The 20,905-nt window shown below is 46.6% G+C and overlaps 1 protein-coding gene across 1 annotated transcript in view; it reads right to left on the bottom strand.

Moving 5' to 3' along the window:
* LOC146812239 (uncharacterized) overlaps nt 1–20,905 on the bottom strand; it is a 303,094-nt gene that overhangs the window by 205,185 nt on the left and 77,004 nt on the right. The window contains exons 4-5 of the mRNA XM_085615147.1: nt 6,244–6,331; nt 420–536 (exon numbers count right to left, since the gene is read on the bottom strand). Coding sequence (XP_085471273.1) covers nt 420–536; nt 6,244–6,331 — 205 coding nt within the window. The remainder of the gene's footprint in view (nt 1–419; nt 537–6,243; nt 6,332–20,905) is intronic.

The raw sequence follows: 20,905 nt of genomic DNA, 5'->3' as shown, positions 1-20,905 counted from the left end.
CTGTTACAGACCCGCGGACTCTTGTGTTGTTAAAGCATGCTGAATACCACAGCTTGTTGTCTTAAATTCATATCATGTCTCTTTAACCCAATGCCAGGCGTTCCATGCCCCTTTATCTCACTCTTGCAGGTTCTACCTTTGCAACGTTTTTGCCTCTTCCTCAGTCTTCTGATGTGTGCTTTTCACTCTCTTGCTCTTTGATTTGAAAAATAAGAACCAGTTCCCACAAAATAAGTGCTGGTGGGCCCAACCTGCAACCACCGGCTCAAATTAAGCACAGGATTTAACTGATAAGTGGACAAGCTGAATTATGCAGAGGAACATTTGGTCTTATGCATGGTATAGGACATTTGTTTTTGTCAGTAATCTAGTCAAAAGTGATTTTTAAATTCTTGTCATTCAAACAGGCGCCTACTTACTGTGAACCAATAATGTTTCCTTTCAAATCTGTGTTTCCAGTGACGGTTACATCAAGATATCCACCATCACTTGTGCCCACCTGGCAGCCCACTTTAGGGGTTGTCGCCGCGGTCAAGCTGGAAAATGAGAGACAATCAGTTAGACAGATGTTGTCTCTGTACTGTGAAGAAGACGCTAGTGTTTGCATTACTATGTTTACTGGTACAATATTACCTGCATTTAGAAAATCTCGGGGCATATCATCAATACAATTATCGCCGCTTTAGCGGCCGTTTTCGGCCGGAAAGCAGCGATAATTGTATCGCACTATTAGCAAGGTCATGCTATCGCGTGAATCCTTGCCTTAGCACCATGTTTCTGAACGCCCAGCTTTGCATCTCTAATGAGATGCAAAGTGGGCGTTCCGTCCCAAAATTACTTGAGAAATGTCGCTAACTGACATTTCTCCTATTTACAAGCTGCACGCTAAAGAGCATAGCGATAAGAAAAGTATCGCAAACCTTGGTTATCGCTACTTTCCTTATGCCTGCTTTCAGGTTGACTTAGCCATGTAATCCAATGGGAGGTGGATTATATGGCTAAATCAACCCTGCCCTATCAGCAAGGTATCACCTGTCGCAGTGAGATTATCGCTGGATTTCCAGCGACAATCGCACTGTTTTGTATTTCTATCGCTTTGGATAAAAGCGTTGCTGATAGCACGCTATCTCCACGATAGAAACCAGAGATGGACGGCAATAATTATCCTAGCGCTAAGTGCGCTTAGCGATAATTATCACCGGTTGTTGCTGATATGCCCCCTCATAAGTAATTCTTACTATTAACCCTGTTTGGTTAGCACGAGAAAGCATATGCCCCCCGCCTCCATATTTTACATATGTTTGCACATTTCTCAAAGTTTTTTCGCAAACAGTTTGTCATTCATTAAGCAGTGAAAAAAACACTTTTCTGTACAGAATGCTAAAAGACTCCTCAGAGATGAATGCGCTATGGCCACTTTCTGCAAGTATGTTCAACTGAAATTCATTATGCTAAGAAATGCACACAGACCTGTGTCCGTTCAGTAAGTACATTGCATACTTTTAAATACCAAACTAAATTACAATAAAACTGTAGGCAGCTTAAAATTGTGACCATACTCAAATATGGTTAAGATTAAAGGCCTACGTTAGAGACGGTTTATTCCGTCACAATCGTGACGGTCATGTCGTTCGCCGTTTTGCAACTGGCATTAGATGAAATGCACTTGTAAAAGGGCGAACGGCATTCCGTCAAGTTTGTGATGGAATGACACGTCTGCAGAACTCTAAATTCGACCCTAACTACGGATAAACTATAGGGACAAAATATAACCTCGATTGGGTGCATCCTGATACAATGAACGTCGTTCAGCAAGCGACAAGCATGCGGAGGTGAGTATACAAATAAGGAAATAAAGGCACAAAATAAAGAAGGGATCAAAGAATTACAGCCAAAAGGGAGGAACCGGTACAATGAAGTACAGCCAAAAAGGAACAAAGAATATAAAGATCAAAAGAAACACAGACAAAACTAAAACACAGGTGCAGTGGAAAGATGGATACAGTGGACTATGGGCACAACGAAAAGAGCTACAGAGGGGAGTTGACTCAGATATGGTATTTTAGAAGCTGAATATATTGTGAGTTATATTTCAGAACAGCCACCTCTAGCATGTTCATGTTCTCTCTTAAAAAGCTGTGAGCCTGGAGGTCCAGAATGTACCAGTCTGAAGGGGAGGACTGAGTGTGGCAGCAGTTGCTTTGGGAAAAAGGGGGTGGTGATGGACAGAGTTTCTGAATGATGCAGAATACTCTTACCAAGTCAAGAGATCATGGTTTTAATCCATCACCGTTTTTTAGCTCACTGCACCATCCCAGCTCAGAACCTGGCTACATGCAAATTAGTCTGTACCTGTCCCAGAGCATGTGGCAGCAGTTGCTCCAGTAGTTGTAAATCTCTCTTAAAATAAAAAAATCCAGCCTAGGAGTCTTTGCCTAAGAGGATCCCCAATTTCCACCAGAACACATAGAAAGTGGTACAGAGTGGCAGTATTGGGGGAGGCAATAGTGAGAAGGAGCAAAGTCCAGACTGGGCACGAGCAGGCCGAGCACGCATGCAAGACTTGTGAGGCCGAGTACAGCTCACCTCTAGTGTCAATCACATTGCAGCAAATAAAGGATGGGTTTAAGACCCATGTTTAGATTTAAAAATGATACCTAGGGGACGAAAAAAGATTGAAAGAATAAAGGGAAGGTAACGGGGATAATAATTAAGGGAGTGACGATTGAGGAAGGAGGAGATAGATTGAACGGAAGACTGCTAAAGGAGTTAAAAATAGATAGGAAGAAGGCAAGAGATTATGTGTGAAGGCAAAGTTAAACAGGATGGAAGTCCAGGCGAGAAGATAGAAGGAAAGAAATTAGAATGTTAGCTTCATGAAAGTGAAAAAGTCAATTCCAATGGAGGTTGAAAAGACAGAAGTCACCAAGTGCATTTAGAGCAAGATATTTGGATAATGAAATAAAGAAAGGATCAAAGACCACAGCATGATTATAGGCTAGGTATGGGAGAGGGAGTATGCTAAGAAAGTGAATAGAAAGTAGTTGAGTTCAAGAAAAGGGCGATGGTGCAGGAAAAGAAAGAATTTCAGTTTTGGTAGGATAAAGGTGAAAGGAGTAAGATGTTGATCAGGATGCTTCCAGATAGCGTACAACATACGGTTTAAAGGACAACATTATCAACAATAGAGGATAGAGTGAATGTCAATGCCTCTTTTTGCACTGTCGCTCCCATTTTTTTTGAACGGATGCAGCTGGTTTTTCTGACTCTGAGCACGGGGCACTGCTGACTAGGCCCCAGTTCAGGTGCTCTGAGCCCTAAAACATGTTGACATTGACTACCCTCCTGATTGGCATATTTAACTTACCTAGAAGTCTTTAGTATAAAAGTGTACCCAGGGTCTGTAAGTTAAATGTCACTAGTGGGCAGCAACTCTTATTTTGCCACCATTAAAGTGACAATGCAATGTTTGTATACCAGCCTGCCCCTGCAGACTGGATGTGCAGTTTTAAAACTGCAATTCATTCTGGCCAAAAAAACCTGTTGCCAGGCCTAAACTTTCCTTTTTAATACTTATAAATCAACCCTAAGATGGGCCTTAAATACCTATAAGGCAGGGTGCATAAGATTTAAAGCGTAGGCCATGTATATTTTAAGTTTCACATGTCCTGGTAGAGAAAACCCTCCAAAGTAATGTTTCACTGTGTCAAGGCTGGCTGGCTCTCCCATAGGAAAGCACTGTGTTACATTATAACACCTTATAATGCTTAACTTGCGTTTAGGTGAAGCTAGAGAAATGATTCAAGGACTGTTTTTAATAGCAATTTAAAATCCAATGTAATGGTCAAGTCAGATTTTATATTACTATTTTGTAAATTACACTTTTAGAAAGTTATCATTTTCCTGCTTAAGCCAAATATGACTTGTTGTCAGTGTTGAGTGTCCGGTGGCTCTTTATGGTTCTATTTGTTGAGATGTGGATTTCTCCCATACAGTGCCCAAAGGGCTTGGATGGGGGAGAGGTATTTCCCCCTTAAACAGGACAGCTTGAGGGTTGTAACCTGCCCCTTGCTGAGCTTCATAGGATGCCTACTCTGTCACTGGCTAATGCAGCTCACACCTAGGCCTGCCTCCCTTTTGTTTTCATAGCCAGTCTGTCTCCAAACCTAGTGGTAGGGGAAGCTACCCCAGAAATAGTTTGGAGGAACATGCAATAGGGTTTGCTCATTATCACAGCTGCACATCTGAGTGGGTTCAGGGAGCTCTCTCTGCCCAGAGGAAGAAAAGGTCTACCATGTTGGTTGAGACATAGATAGGGGAACTGTGGGATGTTTACAGAAAAACACACAGGAATTGCTGTAAAAGTGTTTAGTGTCACACATGGGAACTTTTGCACCATTGGTTAGGGAGTGTCCAGGACTTTCCCCACACCCACAAGTCAGCACTGGGCATAAATGTGGCACCCCATACCCCCTCCAGAAGAACGCTGGACCTGTGGAAAAGATGAAAGAATTACTGTATGTGCTGTTGTGAACTGTCTACCCAGGACTAAGAAGTGGATGCCGAGGGTCAGTTGGCTGACCCCCTGTTATGAAAACAGGACACAAAAGCTGCAAGAAGCCCACTTTGCTGAAGAGCCCAGCTGACCATTTCCAACTGGACTTGCACTGGACCTTGCTGGTAGCTTCTACTGGAGTGAGACCTGATCCTTAACTTTTGTCCTTAAGATCCTGGGGCTCTTAGATAAGTGTGCAAGTGTACTCCTCCTGTCCAAACTGCAAAAGCTGGGACTTTAACACTTTTTGCCAACTTTTTCTCTGAAGAAATGGTGGGAGACTCGGATTGCCGTCTAGCTTAAGCCATCGACGTCCAATCTCTGGTTGTATCCAACTTGCTAGTATGTCGTGCTGGATGAGATCTGACTTCTAGAAATTTCTAAGTCCAAGCATAGACTGCCTCACTGAGAACGACGGCAAGCTGAAGCTGATCAATGTCACTTTGTTTGTTCTTTTAAAGAGCAAGCAAAATGCCCTTCAGATAGTTTGTGCCAATTACCCCTTCAACCTGCTACATGGTACTAAAGCTTGAAGTAATTAAAAACTTGACATAACATCCACAAAAATGGCAGGTTGTAATGAGACTAGAGTAGAGGTCACAGTAGGGCTCGACCTGCACATATTTTTTAATTTAACAAAAAGATTTCCCCTACTTTTCCTAAAAAGAAGACAATAGTACAGGATGGTTAATGCTGACAGCTGAAATGCCTCAGCTGAAATAGAAGGGAGGGAGTCGCCTGTGTTGTAAAGCAAAGGAAGGGACAGACAAATTAACAAGAAACAAGCCTTTTTGACTGGGTGCCTGCTGCCTGAAAAAAAAGTAAAAGTTTGTGATTGGTCAATCTGTAAACGTAAATGCTTCTTGGAAGCCGGTATTGTCTTCAATTGATTGAGTCAGTGAAAGATTTGTGATGAAAAATATTTATAGCACAACCAAAGGAAATGATGGACGGAGTGTTGAACATTGCAAGCACTCACCCCCAGTCAACTGATCTGGGTTTAATCCACCACCGTTCTTTAGCCCATTCTACCACCCCAGTTCAGACATGGCCATATGCAAATCAGTCTGACCCTGTGCCTCATGGGAACAGTCCAGCCCGAACTGCCAAGCCATGTCTTCCCTGGACCGGAAACAAGCTTCCTAGGACCGGTTTCTGGCATTTCAGCCGTCTTCAGCCAGGTTTGCCTGAATCCAGTGGCAAAGTGAGCAAGGAAGCTTGTTTCCGGTAGTAATAAAAATACCCAAGTTGCTATTCTCAGCTGTACCAACCAGTATACATTTCTGTGGCTCTCCGATTAAATACACAGGCATCTGCAGTCATTGCATGAACCAATAGCAGTTTCATAACACAAAATAGTACATTTCCCATTAATTAGCTTAACATGCATTTATTTTTCATTTAATGTGTGTATTATTTTATATGCAGGTATCTGAAGATATTTAGCAAAGCCTTTGACTCCACCCCCACGTTCACTGGTTCACCCTCCACGGCACTCAGGATCACAATTTTCACACTTTTTTAATGCACTTCAACTGCAGGATGAGGCATAAATGGTGTGTACATATTTGTGCATGCCTGATTTTATATATGTTAACACATAAAAGTCGGATCTAATGACTTTGACATTGCTTGTTGACAGTTCAATTTTTATTCCCACAAAGACGTTTTGCCTTCTATAAACTCACTTAGTGTACTGAGCTCCTGTTACTGGGTCAGTTACAGGAGTAGTAGGCACCGGTGTTATGTATTTCGATGGAATACCTTCTCCGACAGCTGAAAAAAAAACACAAGTAATTGAAATATATCCTGATAATATTTCAAAATCAAAACCACATAGTTTTATGATAACATGTTTCTCACATACACATCAGTAACATTAGGGCATCAATTAACCTTGGGTCACAAATGCAGTAGTTAGGTCACGCATAACACATACATCATTCCTGGAGCAGCACCTGCGCTCTTAATCTCAGTAATACGTCAGTTTTGCGGTTCCCCAGAGTGCAGGGACACCTGCCCTCTTATTAGGGACAATACAGTACTCCCAGGAAGTCAAGAGGGAGGGTTTTCAGTGAGTAGGAAGTAGTGGCACTCAGCTATATTTGCGTACGTGTTAAGGAAAAGCTCAAGTGAATATGGTGCTGACCAGGTAGGGGAGACCCCTATAACCCCTAAATGCGTGTAGAACAAATCCTACAACAAAGTAGTACAGTCAAATCCTGGGCACACATACATTAGTGTATACATATAAGATCACTATAGCGTAAGTCCATGAGAAAAACATGAGACATGAGAAAAACAATTTCAATAAAGTTCGCAGAAGAGTTGTTTCTTGTTTCTTTAATTTCAATCATGTGGAAAAGCAACCAGAAAAAACAAACAGCCAGCACGTGTTTTGTCTAGGAGAATACTCCCACGACTTCTTCAGTGCCTGGAGCCAGTGAAAATTCCAAACCGACTGGAAGTAGAGTATGGATTACTCTTCACCGTGATACCAATAAATGGAATCTGTGATCCTGATAAACGGAGCAATATATTCGAGATGCCGATGTAATCAATGTTAGCCACGGATGGGGATTGTTAGAAATGGGGGTCTCTAGTTGGCAATGGCTGGCCACTGTCCAAGTAGGGAACCTTCTTCCTAAGTCAGAGTAAGCAGCCTACACCCTTTGATAACCCCTGCTCAACCCTGTGGTAACGTAGCATGAGCAGTTAGGCCTATCTCAGAGGCAGTGTGTGAAGCATTTATGACCATACACAGTAAAACAATGAGGAACACTACAAATGGACACCACTCAAGTAGTTGTAAAAAATAGGTATATTTATATAGACTTAATCACAAGACCAATAACAGTAAAAATTCACAATACTAGAAAAATATGGTTACTTTAACAAAATGCTGCAAAAATAGTTCAAGGTGCACAAAATGATGTTCAGTTCAATGCAGTGGTCTCTGCGACCCTTTTACTCACAAGGTATCTGGATTCTGTAGCAAAGCAACAAAAATGTCGCTACGGAGTTGTAGCGATAAATTTCCTCACGCTAACCAGCGATGCGTTGAATCCTTACCGCAAGGGAGGATGATGCGCTGGGTTGCGGGCAGGACAAAGCGACAAACTTCTTCACGCTAAGACGGTGATGCGATAAAATCCTTGCCGCTAAAGGAGGATGATGCACCGAGCCTGGTACGTGTGCGATCTTGCTGTGATAGAAGAAAAATGGCGCTTCACGAGGGAGCGATGATCCTGATGCGATGCGGGGAAAATGGCGAACGCTCGGCGTCCGCGCTGCGATGAGCTTGGTGCGTTGATTCGGGGTTAGCGAGCGCTTTGGGGCACGCTAACAAACAATGCGACAATCATTGGATTTAGCAAGCGTTTTCAGGCCCGCCGTCAGGCGATTCAAATACTTGGGTTAGCGAGCGTTTTCAGACCCGCTGACAGGCTCTGCGACGATCTTCGGGATAGCGGGTGTTTCGGGACCCGCTGACAGGCTCTGCGACGATCTTCGGGATAGCGGGCGTTTTCAGGCCCGCTGACGGGCTCTGCGATGATCTTTGGGATAGCAGGCATTTTCAGGCCCGCTGACGGGTGAAGCGATGATCTCCAAAAGCGAGCGCTCGGCGGCAGCAGAGCGACGATTTTTCTTACGCTCACCAGCTGCAGCGGCTCGCTAACGGGGATTAGCGACGATTTTCAGCACTCTATTCTCAGCAGTAGAACTAGAGGCCCTGGAACTCACAGGAGCCTCACCTGCAGATAGAAATCCTCGCTGGGAGGACACAGGAGGCTGGTGGTGGAGTCTGGTGTGCCTGAGACTCCTGCAGGAGGCTAGATCTCTTCTAGCCCTTGGGTGATTGCTGTAGCCACAAAATCAAAGTTCCTTAAAAGTCCTTTTCCTCTGCAGGCCAGTCCAAGAAACAGCACACAAGCACAAGGACAGTCCTTCTCCTGCAGATTCCTGTAGTCACACGGACAGAGGTTCTTCTTGTTGTCCAGGAGAAATACCAATTGTAGGGGTTTGGGCACAAATATTTATACCCCCAAAGTCTTTGTTCTTAGGAGTCACAAGTCTCTGAACCCAGCCAGAACCAGTTCTGCCCAGCCCTGGAGCACTTTGTTGACCAGGCTGCATCCTTCCTTTCAGGAAGAGGGGGTCTGCCTTCAGACGCACAGTGGGAGGTGGAGCCAGCATTCACCTTGCCAGGCACAGCCCTATTCAAGTGCAGGAGCTACCCCTCCCCTCACTCCCAGGCAGATCTCTCTATTCAGCCCAGGTCTGACTCAGCCTGCCCTGTCCCTCCAAAACCAGACAGCCAAAATACATAACAGCAGACAATACTGGAAGGCTTAGGCAAGAAAGTACCTATATGCTAAAAGTGGTAGTTTCAAACACAGAATATAAAAATAACCTTCACTAAAAGATGTATTTTAATATTCTGAGCTCAGGCATACTAAATTCGTTTTTCTACCATGTTCTGTGGTTCAGTTAGGACTATAGGGTGTAATAGTCCAGACCTCCCATTCTGGCCTATGGAGAACAGGTAGCCTTACAGTAGTGAAAAACGAAATTGGGTGTAATTCACTACTAGGACATGCTACACACATCAGAGCATGTCCTAACTTACACATACAATGACCTCTATCATAAGGGTGGCTTACAGTTTGCCGAGGGAAGGTTCAGGGGCTGGGAAGTGGGTGCACTTCACAGCCAAGATGGTAGTTCTGGACTGCACGCAGACACTTCAGTGGCAGGTCTGAGACACACTTTACAAGCTGCTTCTGTGGGTGGCACAAACCAGTGCTGCAGGCCCACCAGCAGCATTCGGTTTACCAGCCCTGGGCACACTCAGGCCACGCTACTAGGGACTAACAGGTAAACCAAATAAGCCAATCATGGATGTACCAATTCACATGTCATCTTTACTAAGGGAGCATTCGAGCTGTGGCACTGAATGGCAGTGGCACAGCGCCCAGAGCATCTATAACCAGCAAAAACAGAGGAGACACAGCGAAAAATGGAAGGGAGACTCACGCCAATGGTGCCAGGTCTAACACGCGTCCCCTCCAGCTGATATGTGGGGAGAACTACCCATCTCCTTGGAAGTTCTCATCACTAAGGCGGAAAAATCTTGACAGCATTGGCGTGTTCTGTACCAGGGCAATGTTCCACCGTGAAGTCCATAGCCTTTAGGGAAATGGACCACCTTAACAACTTGGGATTCTCACCCTTCATCTGCATCAACGATCTGAGGGGCCTCTGGTCTGTCTGAACCCGGAAGTGAGTCCCAAACAGGTAGGGTCTCAGCTTCTTCAGTGCCCAGACCACAGCAAATGCCTCACGCTCAATTGCACTCCACCTCTGTTCCCGTGGAAGTAACCTCCTACTGATGAAGGCTACAGGTTGGTCTCGTCCCTCCTCATTCATCTGTGACAGAACAGCCCCCACCCCATGCTCTGAAGGATCTGTCTGGACAATAAATTCCTTAGCAAAGTTGGGCGCCTAGAGTACGGGTGCTGTACACATAGCAGTCTTGAGGGCATCAAAAGCTTTCTGACAGGTGTCAGTCCAGTTCACAATCTTTGGCCGCTTATTGGAAGTCAGCTCAGTCAAGGGGGCAACGATGTTGCCAGACCCCTTGACAAACCTCCTGTAATAACCCGTGAGTCCTAAGAAGGCCCTCACCTGGGTCTTGGCCCTTGGGGGCTCCCAAGCCAGGATGGTTTCAATCTTGGGCTGTAGGGGTGCCACCTGGCCACTCCCTACCTGGTGTCCTAAGTACACCATAGAACCCTGCCCAACCTGGCACTTGCTGGCCTTGATTGTGAGGCCTGCTCTGCGCAGCGCCATCAACACTTCCCTGAGGTGGTGCAAGAGGTCCTCTCATGAGGAACTAAACACTGCAATGTCATCCAGGTAGGCGGCATTGAAACCCTCTAGCCCAGCCAACACCTGGTAGACCAACCTCTGAAAGGTGGCAGGGGCATTCTTCATCCCAAAGGGCATCACACGGAACTGGTAGTGCCCATCTGGGGTGGAAAATGCTGACCTCTCCTTTGCCCCATCAGTTAAGGCGATCTGCCAGTACCCAGACGTTAGATCAAACGTGCTGAGGTACCGGGCAGCCCCTAACCGATCTATGAGCTCATCAGCTCTGGGGATGGGGTGCGCGTCGGTCCTCGTGACCGAATTGAGACCTCGGTAGTCCACACAGAACCTATGTTCTGGAGTGTCAGCAGGCGCTGCAGCTTTTGGTACCAAGACCACAGGGCTGGACCAGGGGCTGCTAGAGGACTCAACCACCCCTAGGGTAAACATTTTGGAGACCTCCTCCTTAATGCAGGCCCTTACCCTGTCAGTCACTCTGTAAGCCTTGTGCTTGAAAGGAGGACTGTCCCCGGTGTCCACCTCATGGACGCACCAATCAGTGACACCAGGCACCAGGGAAAATAAATCAGGAACTTGCCCCAACAGCTGGTAGCAATCTCTCTGCTACTCAAGGGTCAGTGTGGTGGAGAGGACCACACCCTCCACTGACCCATCCTTCTCTCCTGCACACAGGAGGTCAGGAAGAGGCTCACTCTCCTCCTCCATCCCTGCATCTGTGGCAAGAAGCATGCCCACTTCAGACCTCTCAAAGTGGGGCTTTAGGCGATTCACATGAAGGACCCGCAGGGGATTCCTGGGAGATTTTAAGTCCACCAAGTAGGTAACTTGACTGTTGTGCTCCACCACCTCAAATGGACCGGTCCACATATCTTGGAGCGCACAAGGCTCCACTGGGGCCAGTACCCAAACCTTCTGACCAGGTTGAAATTAATTCGACCAGAGTGGTATTCTGGTCGTGCCAATGTTTCATCTCCTCCTGGCTGGCTTCCAGATTTGCCTCAGCAATTTTTCTGAAACACCGAGTCTGGTTCCTGAAGGCCAGGATGTAGCTAAATACATCTTGGGGAGGTTTCCTGGGAGATTGCTCCCAGCCTTCCTTGACCAGACTCAGAGGCCCTCTTACCGGCTGGCCATAGAGCAGTTCAAAGGGACTGAACCCTAAGGACTTCTGTGGCACCTCACGGTAGGCAAACAACAAGCATGGCAAGAGGACGTCCCACTTACGCCTCAGGGGCTCTTCCAGGCCCATGATCATGCCCTTCAAGGTCCGGTTGAACCTTTCAACCAGACCGTTACCTTGGGGGTGGTAAGGAGTGGTGAACTTGTAAGTTACCCCACACTCCTTCCACAGAGACTTCATATACTGGGAGATGAAGTTGGTCCCCCTGTCGCTCACCACCTCTTTGGGGAACCCCACATGGGAGAAGATCCCCATCAGTGCACGTCCCACCATGGGGGCCATCACTGTCCTGAGCGGGATGGCTTTAGGGTACCGGGTGGCATGGTCCACCAAGACCAGGATGTACCTGTTGCCCATGGCTGTCTTGGGGTCCAGAGGCCCCACAATGTCAATGCCCACTCGCTCAAATGGGGTACTAACAACTGGAAAGGGCTGGAGTGGGTCTTTGATCTTCCCCCCACTCTTCCCACTTGCCTGGCAAGTCTCACATGTCCTACAGTATGTATCTGAGCTTTTGCGCATCTGGGGCGAAATAAAGTGGGTGACCAGCCTCTCAAAGGTCTTGGTCTGCCCCAGATGTCCTGCCAATGGAATGTCATGAGCCAACCCCAGTAGGAAGGCTCTGAAGCACTCGGGTACCACCAGCACACGGGCTGACCCCGGCTCAGCAGCCTTAGGCTCGCTATACAGGAGACTGTTCTCCCAATAAATCAGATGTGAACCAGACACATCACCTGCTACCTGGACTGCAGCCTGTTGCCGCATACCATCAAGAGAAGGGCAAATTCTCTGCTGTTCACAAAACTCCTCCCTGGTGGGCCCTCCTTCCTGCTGCCACTGGGTCAGCTCAGGTAGGTCCCCTAGGTCGGTACTCTGCTCCCCGGTAGGCTCCAGGGCATCCCCCTCAGGGCCTGCACCCTCCTGGGCCGTGGGAATCAAGGGGGCCGGCTTCCCGCTCCCCCTGCCCCTTCTCTCTAAGGCAGGGACCTGGGCCATACTCTCAGGCTCCAGGTCTTTCTCAACACCCTTCATGGTGGCCATGGACCGAGTGGTAGCACACGCCCACTCAGGCAGACCCAACATTTTTAAGTGAGCTCTCCTCTCCACCGTAGCCCATGGTGAGTTCCCTAAATCATTGCCCAACAGACAGTCCACAGGCATGGCGGGCCTCACAGCCACCTGAAGAGTTCCTGAGACTCCCCCCCCACTCAAAGGGAACCTGAGCCACCTCACATTGGCTCTCTGTGTTGTCTGCAGACACTACTGGGTAGAATGCATGCAGCACAACCTGCTCTTTGGACACCAACCGGGAGCTGACAGCAGTTACACTGGCTCCTGTGTCCCTCAGAGCCTCCACCCTATGGCCATTGATGGTTTCCCACTGCCTGTACTTTTTAGTGTTATCAGGCAGTGCAGGCTTAGGAACCATCTCAAAGTCTCCTAGTGAGACAAGGGTCAATTCTACGGGGTTCCACCCACCTTGGGCATCCATCTCCTCCTCCCCCAGGGCTACACTAGCAAGCTGGCGGGGCGGTGCACGGGGTGCTGCAGTAGTATCCCTTTGGGGACACTGGGGATCAAAGTACATGTGGCCCACCTGGCCACACTTAAAACAAGTAGGGGGCCCCCTCTGATCAGGCCTACGTGTTGGGGGCATTGGCTTCTTATCCTGGGGAGGCTGGGACACCACTGCCTGGTTCCCTGGGGAATTATTTTGGGGCCCTCTGTGGAACTCCCTTGGTTTACCCCTGTTCCCCCCACCTCTCTGCGGGGGACCCTGCCCACCTTTGGCGAAGTCTCCCACTGGACCATTGCGAACCCGGGTGCTCACCCAGCGGTCCGCCTCCTCAGCAAGCTTCCTGGGGTTAGTTAGCTTGCAATCTATCAGATGCTGGCGAAGCTCAGGAAAACAATTGCTAGAGAAATGCTCCCATGCAATCAAATCATACAGTTGCTCAAAAGTTGCTACTTTACTACCTTTTACCCAGCGCTCCATTGCTCTACCAAAAAAAGACACATATTCAACCCACGTGGTGCCCTCTAACTGCTTGCAGGTTCTAAATCTCTGCCTGTATATTTCAGGGGTCAAACCATAGCGGGTAATCAAAGCTTCCTTCATGTGGGCATAAACCATCCTACTTTCTGGGGGCATGTCCAACAAGGTATCCCTTCCCTCATTCACAAAGCATCCCCACAACCTCGCTCCCCAATCCTTCTCATTGACCCGGTGGGGCACCATAGCTAATTCATAAGCAGCAAACCATTGCCCAATATCTTCACTTTTATGGAAATCCTAAATAACCTCTTTAGGTATATACACTCTACTCTCAGTATGCACTACTGGTATGCTGCCACCAGAGGGGGAGATCTCTATACTCTTTGCTTTAATCTCCAATTCCCTCAAAATTCTCTCATGTTCAAATTTCAACTTCATCATCTCAAATTCTAACTTCTTATTCTCTAGGTCTCTCTGACCATCCAATTTAAGCTTAGCCATCTCCTTATTATGCCGCCTATCTCTCTCCCTGTCCTCCATCTCTTCTGGAGTCAGGCCCCTTGAGGACACACTAGTGCCTGGGCTGGAAACTGCTTTATCCCCTATCAAATCTACAATTTCTTCCTGCTGTTCTCCTGCATTCTCTCCCCCTCCACAGGCTCTTCCCTATTCCTAGGGGCATCCCTGGCCTCTAGCCAGGCCTTCAGTGCCTTGTAAAACTCTTCTCTCTTAGTGAGACCTGTGAAAGGGACTGTGAAGCGTTTACAAAAATATTTGAGCTGCTCAGAAGTGTAGTTGTCTATTTTCTCTTCTTCTCAGGAGAGATTCTCAGAGGCATTGGATCTGGGCTTGCCCATTGTAGCAATAACTGGCAATAACAATCAAAAACAGAATCAAGAAATCTCCAAAAACGTACGTGGTTATGTTATGGTCTGCACTCACTAGTAGTGTACACTATGATTACTGTATGCAATCATAAATGCAAGTCCAGATCCTCACCGCTGACCACCAATGTTAGTCATGGAGGTCTCTAGTTGGCAATGGCTGGCAACTGTCCAAGTAGGGACCCTTCTTCCTAAGTCAGAGTAAGCAGCCTACACCCTTTGATAACCCCTGCTCAACCCTGTGGTAACGTAGCACGAGCAGTTAGGCCTATCTCAGAGGCAGTGTGTGAAGCATTTATGACCATACACAGTAATACAATGAGGAACACTACAAATGGACACCACTCAAGTAGTTATAAAAAAAATATATATATATATATATATATTGGTCATGTGAACAAGGCTCTAGGGGAGCCGAAACGTTATGGCGACAACTTTGCGAACAAGCTAATAAATTTGCACGAAGGAACTGGTCCGTGTCTGTGATTTCTGGGTCTGAGGCTACAAGGATTCAGCCACGCCTGGGGAGCAGTTCTGACGGATATATATATATATATATATATATATATATATATATATTCACTGAAAAAACCATAGGTTTCAGGGGTGTTATAGTTAGCTGGACTTTTCACTTGTACAAAACCATTGAAATTCCCCCGTTATAGTTAGTTCAGCTAACTATAACTCGCGCGCCCGCAATGCACTGCTGATGACGTCACATATTACATCACTCATGACATGGTCAGTGACATCACTCATGACATCACTGATGACATCTCAAATGACATCACTGATGACATCACTGATGACATCATCCAGTGAATGTGTGTTATTCTGAAAATTAAATATGTTTTATATATGTATATCTCAAGGTCGATGGAAGAATAAATGGGTATATAAGTGTCTAAATGGATGATTTGTTTTTGAAAAATTGATTGTGTAACTGACTGATTAAGTGTATCATAGTGAATACATGGCTTAGTGAGTAATGTTTAAATATGTAAATATCTTTATCAGTCTCTCACTTTGTGTATAAGTGGCTGCATGGGTTGGTGAGTAGCTACATGGGTGTCTATATAGGTTATTAGTTGGTTTTTTGAGTATCAGTCTGAGTGTCTGCATGGTTCGGTGGGGGTATTACGTAGTGCATAGGTGCATGAATGAGTGACTCACTGTTTGTATGTGTTGAACACAGTATGTGTGCAGGACTGTATGGGTGGATGAGTGTGTGTATGGGTGTGTTAGTGAGTGAATGACTGTCTCAATAGTGTCTTTATGAGTAACTACATATGTTTTAAACTAGTATATGTGACTATTGGTGTATATATGTGAGTATATGTGAGAGTGAGAGATTGAAAGAGTTCCTGTATGAATAAGTATGTGTTTCTATAAGTGATTGTTTAAAAGACTAAGTATGTGTAAGTTTCCGTAGAAGTAAGTGTGGTGGTGTGTGTATAACTGTATATGCAAGTAAATGTATGTTTGATTCTTTATTAGCATGAGTGACTATGTGTGTGAGTAACTATGGATGAGTGGCATTGTGTAACAGGATGTATAGGTGTATGAGTACATATGATGAGTGAGTACATGTATGAGTGACTGTATTGGACTGTTGGTGAATGAGTGGATGTGTATGTGGATCTTAGAATTACTGAAGAGGTTGTTGTAACTGGTATTGGTATGTCCATTGTTTTGAAAATTTTAGTCTCTATTTTTGAATGTGTGTATCAAAGGTTATATTAGGGTGAGAGGAGGTCTGCCACTCTATCACAAGGATGATGTCATCAGTGATGTCATCAGTGATGTCATTTGAGATGTCATCAGTGATGTCATGAGTGATGTCACTGACCATGTCATGAGTGATGTAATATGTGACGTCATCAGCAGTGCATTGCGGGCGCGCGAGTTATAGTTAGCTGAACTAACTATAACGGGGGAATTTCAATGGTTTTGTACAAGTGAAAAGTCCAGCTAACTATAACACCCCTGAAACCTATGGTTTTTTCAGTGAATTTCTGAGGTTTTTTAAATGCTAATTCCTAACTATAACGTGCCTGAAACCTATGGTTTTTTCTGTTAATTTCAAAGGTTTTTTAAATGCTAATTTCTAACTATGCCTACAGAGATAGGACATGTGAAGAAAGAAGAAAAAATGCACAGAAAGAAACAAAAGAAGTGCAGAAAGAAGCAACAGAAGTCCTCAAATACGAAGATAAGTGCAGGAAGAAGGATAACGTGCAGAAAGAACAAAAAGAAGAGCAGAAAGAAGCCTTGTTGCAAAATCATCCTGTACCCTCAACTTTTTCAGACGGATACTGGTGGTAACTGAGTCTGACTTACCAGTCCTAGAGCCAGTGCTATGTTAAAAGACACTTAGAATACAGTGAAAACACCTACATACACTAGGGAACATTATGCGTTGGGGTCCCCCTGTGATTAGCCTTACCTCCTCTATAAGCCCCTAGTATATAATAGGGCATGGGGATTAAAACTACCTCTTAAAACAGGCCACAGGGCGTTTTTGCACACGTTAACTCAGGCCCCGTCCCCTCCTTTCACCATTGTGTAAACACGCCCTGTGTCCGTTTTTAGTTGGGAGATTAAGTTCATTTGAGTCCTGAGGGTCCCTAGGGTCCAACTAGCCCACTAGGTACCTCCAGTAAGTGCCACAGAGCTGCGTTGCAGAGAGGTGTAAAAAGTGGCACGGCCTGGACCACCTCTCTGCAATGCAGCTCAGTGGCGCTTACTGGAAGCACTTGGTGGGCTAGTTAGCCCCCAGGGGCCCTCAGTATTGAAGGGAAATTATATCCCCAATTTAAAACGTGCCATGGTGCGTGTTTGCACACGTCACCTCAGGCCCCGTCCCCTCCCTTCACCACTGTGTAAACGCGCCCTGTGGCTGTTCTAAGTTGAGAGATTAAGTCCCCTTGAATCCTAAGGGTCCCTAGGGTCACACTAGACCACTAGGTACCTCCAGTAAGCGCCACAGAGCTGCGTTGCAGAGAGGTGTAAAAAGGGGCTTGGCCTCAGAACACCTGTCTGCAGCGCAGCTCCCTGGCGCATACTGGAGATGCCTGTTGGGGGCGCGTTTGCAGAGTGCTGCATGGAGGGGGCATGGCCTCCGGCACGATGCCAGTCTTTTATTTATTTTATTTTTTTAAGAAGGGGGGCTGTGTGGTTCCCCTTCTTATTCTAATTTATTGGCCCTGATGACCCCATCCCCCAGGGCCTGTCTCCTAATTATATTTTTTTGACCCCAATCCCCAGGGCCGGCCACTGTTTTTTATTATTTTTAAAAAATATATATTTATAGACACACCTAGGACATGCTGGACAAACCGTACGTACCTATCACCATGACGATTTGCGTGATATTCATTAAAAGGCGACTATGCATGCAATTAATCCACGTGGAATGTATTTACACCACTAGTGAAGCTCTGACATGTCTGATGCTCTACCGTGCCTAATCCCGGTAGACACCCTTGTTGTTTATTTATACAAACATGGGTAGCTATTGACGGGCACATTTAATACACATGCACACCAAGCCATTCAAAGGGGATTCGACAAAAATTCGACCAAAACTATGCAAGAAACCCCCCTCACAGTTAATAAAACACACATCCACTGCCGGATGTGTAATACTTTTTATTTTACTCTCTGGAAAGGGGACGAACATCACTTGCGAGTCACAGCGCGCTCCTGACAGAGCCCAATGCTGTGTTACACCCACCATTGCCTGCCGAGTGCCACACACCTCTGTATTGTATTCCACTAGCTAGTGCATATGCTATGACACTCTCTAGCCCATGTGCACTGTAACACCACCCCGTGAAAATGTCATGCCACACTTGTCTTCGCACGGGTTATATTGCCCCATCTAACGTGCCTTCCTCGATGCCTATGTTATAACGCACAGTGCTATGCCATACATATTACAATTTGGGATCCATATCTTTGTCACAGTGCATATGCAACGTTACACTCCCCAGCACATATTTTATATTACAACTTTAGAGACTAGTTAGGTTACACAACACTGCCCTGTGCATATTACACTCCAAGGCGCATATCGCATAGCACACGCTAGTGCCTGTGCTATCTCGCGCTCTCGAATGAATCTGTCATTGCGCACAATGTATTGCATATTATATTTCACGCCTGGTTCATCTTATATCACACTTTGTGGTGCATAGTTTATACCATACACTATATCTAGTTTTCATTTTCAATCGTGCTCTCAGGACTATGTTCTATATAACACTGTGTTCACCTACCCTTTTCACGGGCATTACATTTTGCGATAGGGGGTGGAGGGTCAGGGGGTGTTTTTGCCAAGTGAGCCCGGAGTCACAGTCACTAACGTCTTCTTCTTCCTGAATAAAAGTGAGATTATGCTGCATACTTGTTCATATTTTAAGTAGTTTGCACAGACAAAATGTTTTAAAAACAATAAAGTTTCTAATACCCGCCTTCTCTGAACAGTTAGCTTGCTGCCCCATCCCCCTCCTCCCTATCCTCTGTTGTGTGAATCCATGGACTAGCCTCCTCCCTCCTGCCATGCATGGTCTGATGTGCTGCCACTGCCCTCAATTTAGTATGATGTACCAGTCCACTCCTCCTGCCCTCCATTGCCCAATTCTATGCCCCATCATTGACCTCCTGCTTAAACTCTGTGCTTAGCTTGCTGCCCCTATTCTCCTTCCCCCTGCCCTCCGATGTCTTTGTGCATGCCCCTGCTCCATCCTTTTTGCCCACCATGTCCCATGGACCTGCCACTCCTATCTACTCTGAGTGTTCTGTTGAGCTGCCACTCCCCTCCCACCTGCCTAGCATTGTCAGATGACTGTAACCTGTCCCTGCCACCTCCACCCTGCCTGTCCACATGCCATGCCTCTATCCTCTTCCTCCTGTCCTACATGGTCCATTGTACTGCCACACCCTTCTGCCCTCCCTGGTCTGTTGTGCTGCAACTGCTCCTCCTGCCTGCCCCGTGTGGTCTGTTGTGAGGCCCCTTCCCCTGAACTTTCTTGTCTGTGCACAGGTCCTGACCCTCCCTTCTATCCTCCATCGTCCTTTGTGCATGCCCCTGCACCCTCCTTCTTGCCCATCATAGCCATTGTGCTGCCACTAACCCTCCCACTTGCCATGCATGGTCTTCTGTGCTGCCATGGCCCCTCCCACCTTCCCTGTGTGGTCAGTTAGCTGCCCCTGACCCCCTCCCACCTTCCCTCCATGGTCTGTGTGTATGCCATCACAGTCTCACTGTTGCTCTTCATGTTGTGTCTTGCTTCTAGTGCCCATCCTGCCTGACCTCCATGGCCATCTTGCTGCTCCTGCCCTGCCCCCTTGCCCCCAGCCCTCTGTTTACATGTGCAGACCCCTACTCCCTCCCTCCTGGCTTGTCTGTTCCATTGTAATGCCCCTGATCCGTCCCTCCTGCCCTTTATGGTCTGTTATGCTGCAGCCTTCTCTCCTGTCTGTCCATTATGGTCAGCTAGCTACCATTGCCTCTTGCCCCTCTGTTCTCTGTTGTCCATGTGCATGGTCCTGTCCCCTCCCTCTTGCTTTCTATGGATTGTTGTGCTGCACTCCCGTCCTGCATGCCCTGTGTGGTGTATTGTGCTGCTGCAAACCCTGATGCCTGCCCTGCAGGGTCAGTTTGGTGCACCTCTCCATGTCTCTCCTGTCCTCTGTTATTCAAGTCCATGTCCCTATCCCATTTCCTTCCATGATCCAATGTACCATACTTGCGAACATTTTGAACTTGGTAAGAGGGAGATTTTGAAAAAAAACTGGGGTATTGATTTTCCCCTTTGAGTTACATTGAAAAAGAGGATATTGTAGACAGGAGACAGATCAAATAAAGCCCATTTGAGCTTAAAAACATTGGACGTTTCCTGGCTGAATCGGGTCTGTTGGCATGTATGGTTGTACTACCATTGCCTCTTCCTTCTGCCCACAATGGTCTATTACATTGCCACAGCCTTGAAGGAGGGTAGATTTTGTATCACAGGGGGCCCCTGGCCCGTTCTGTCCACACCTGAAGTATGAGACCCTTGTCCTTGCCCTGCCAGCCGCATTTGTAGGCCGTATTAAATTGACCAGCGGGTCCTGTGTTGCTATATAATTATCCTGAGACATCCTTACCACTCAGCCAGCATAAAACCCCTGTGTAGGCCCTTCTGTTCAATATGTAGGCCTCTTTGTTAAATTGACCATAGCTCTGCAATTTTAGTGTATAGCAGTCTGAAGGCAGGTCTGCGAGGCCTTCTGCTCCAAACTAGTAGCCCCCACCCTACCCGAGTGCTCCGTGCTCGGTATCAAAGTTCAACATCCCCCTGAAGCTGTCGACATACAGTAGGCTGCATCCTGGACTGGTACTTGCTTCCTGG

The sequence above is a fragment of the Triturus cristatus genome, chromosome 7, assembly GCF_964204655.1.
Source record: "Triturus cristatus chromosome 7, aTriCri1.1, whole genome shotgun sequence".
Classification (NCBI taxonomy): Eukaryota; Metazoa; Chordata; class Amphibia; order Caudata; family Salamandridae; genus Triturus; species Triturus cristatus.
This window is presented reverse-complemented; position numbering and strand designations above follow the sequence as displayed.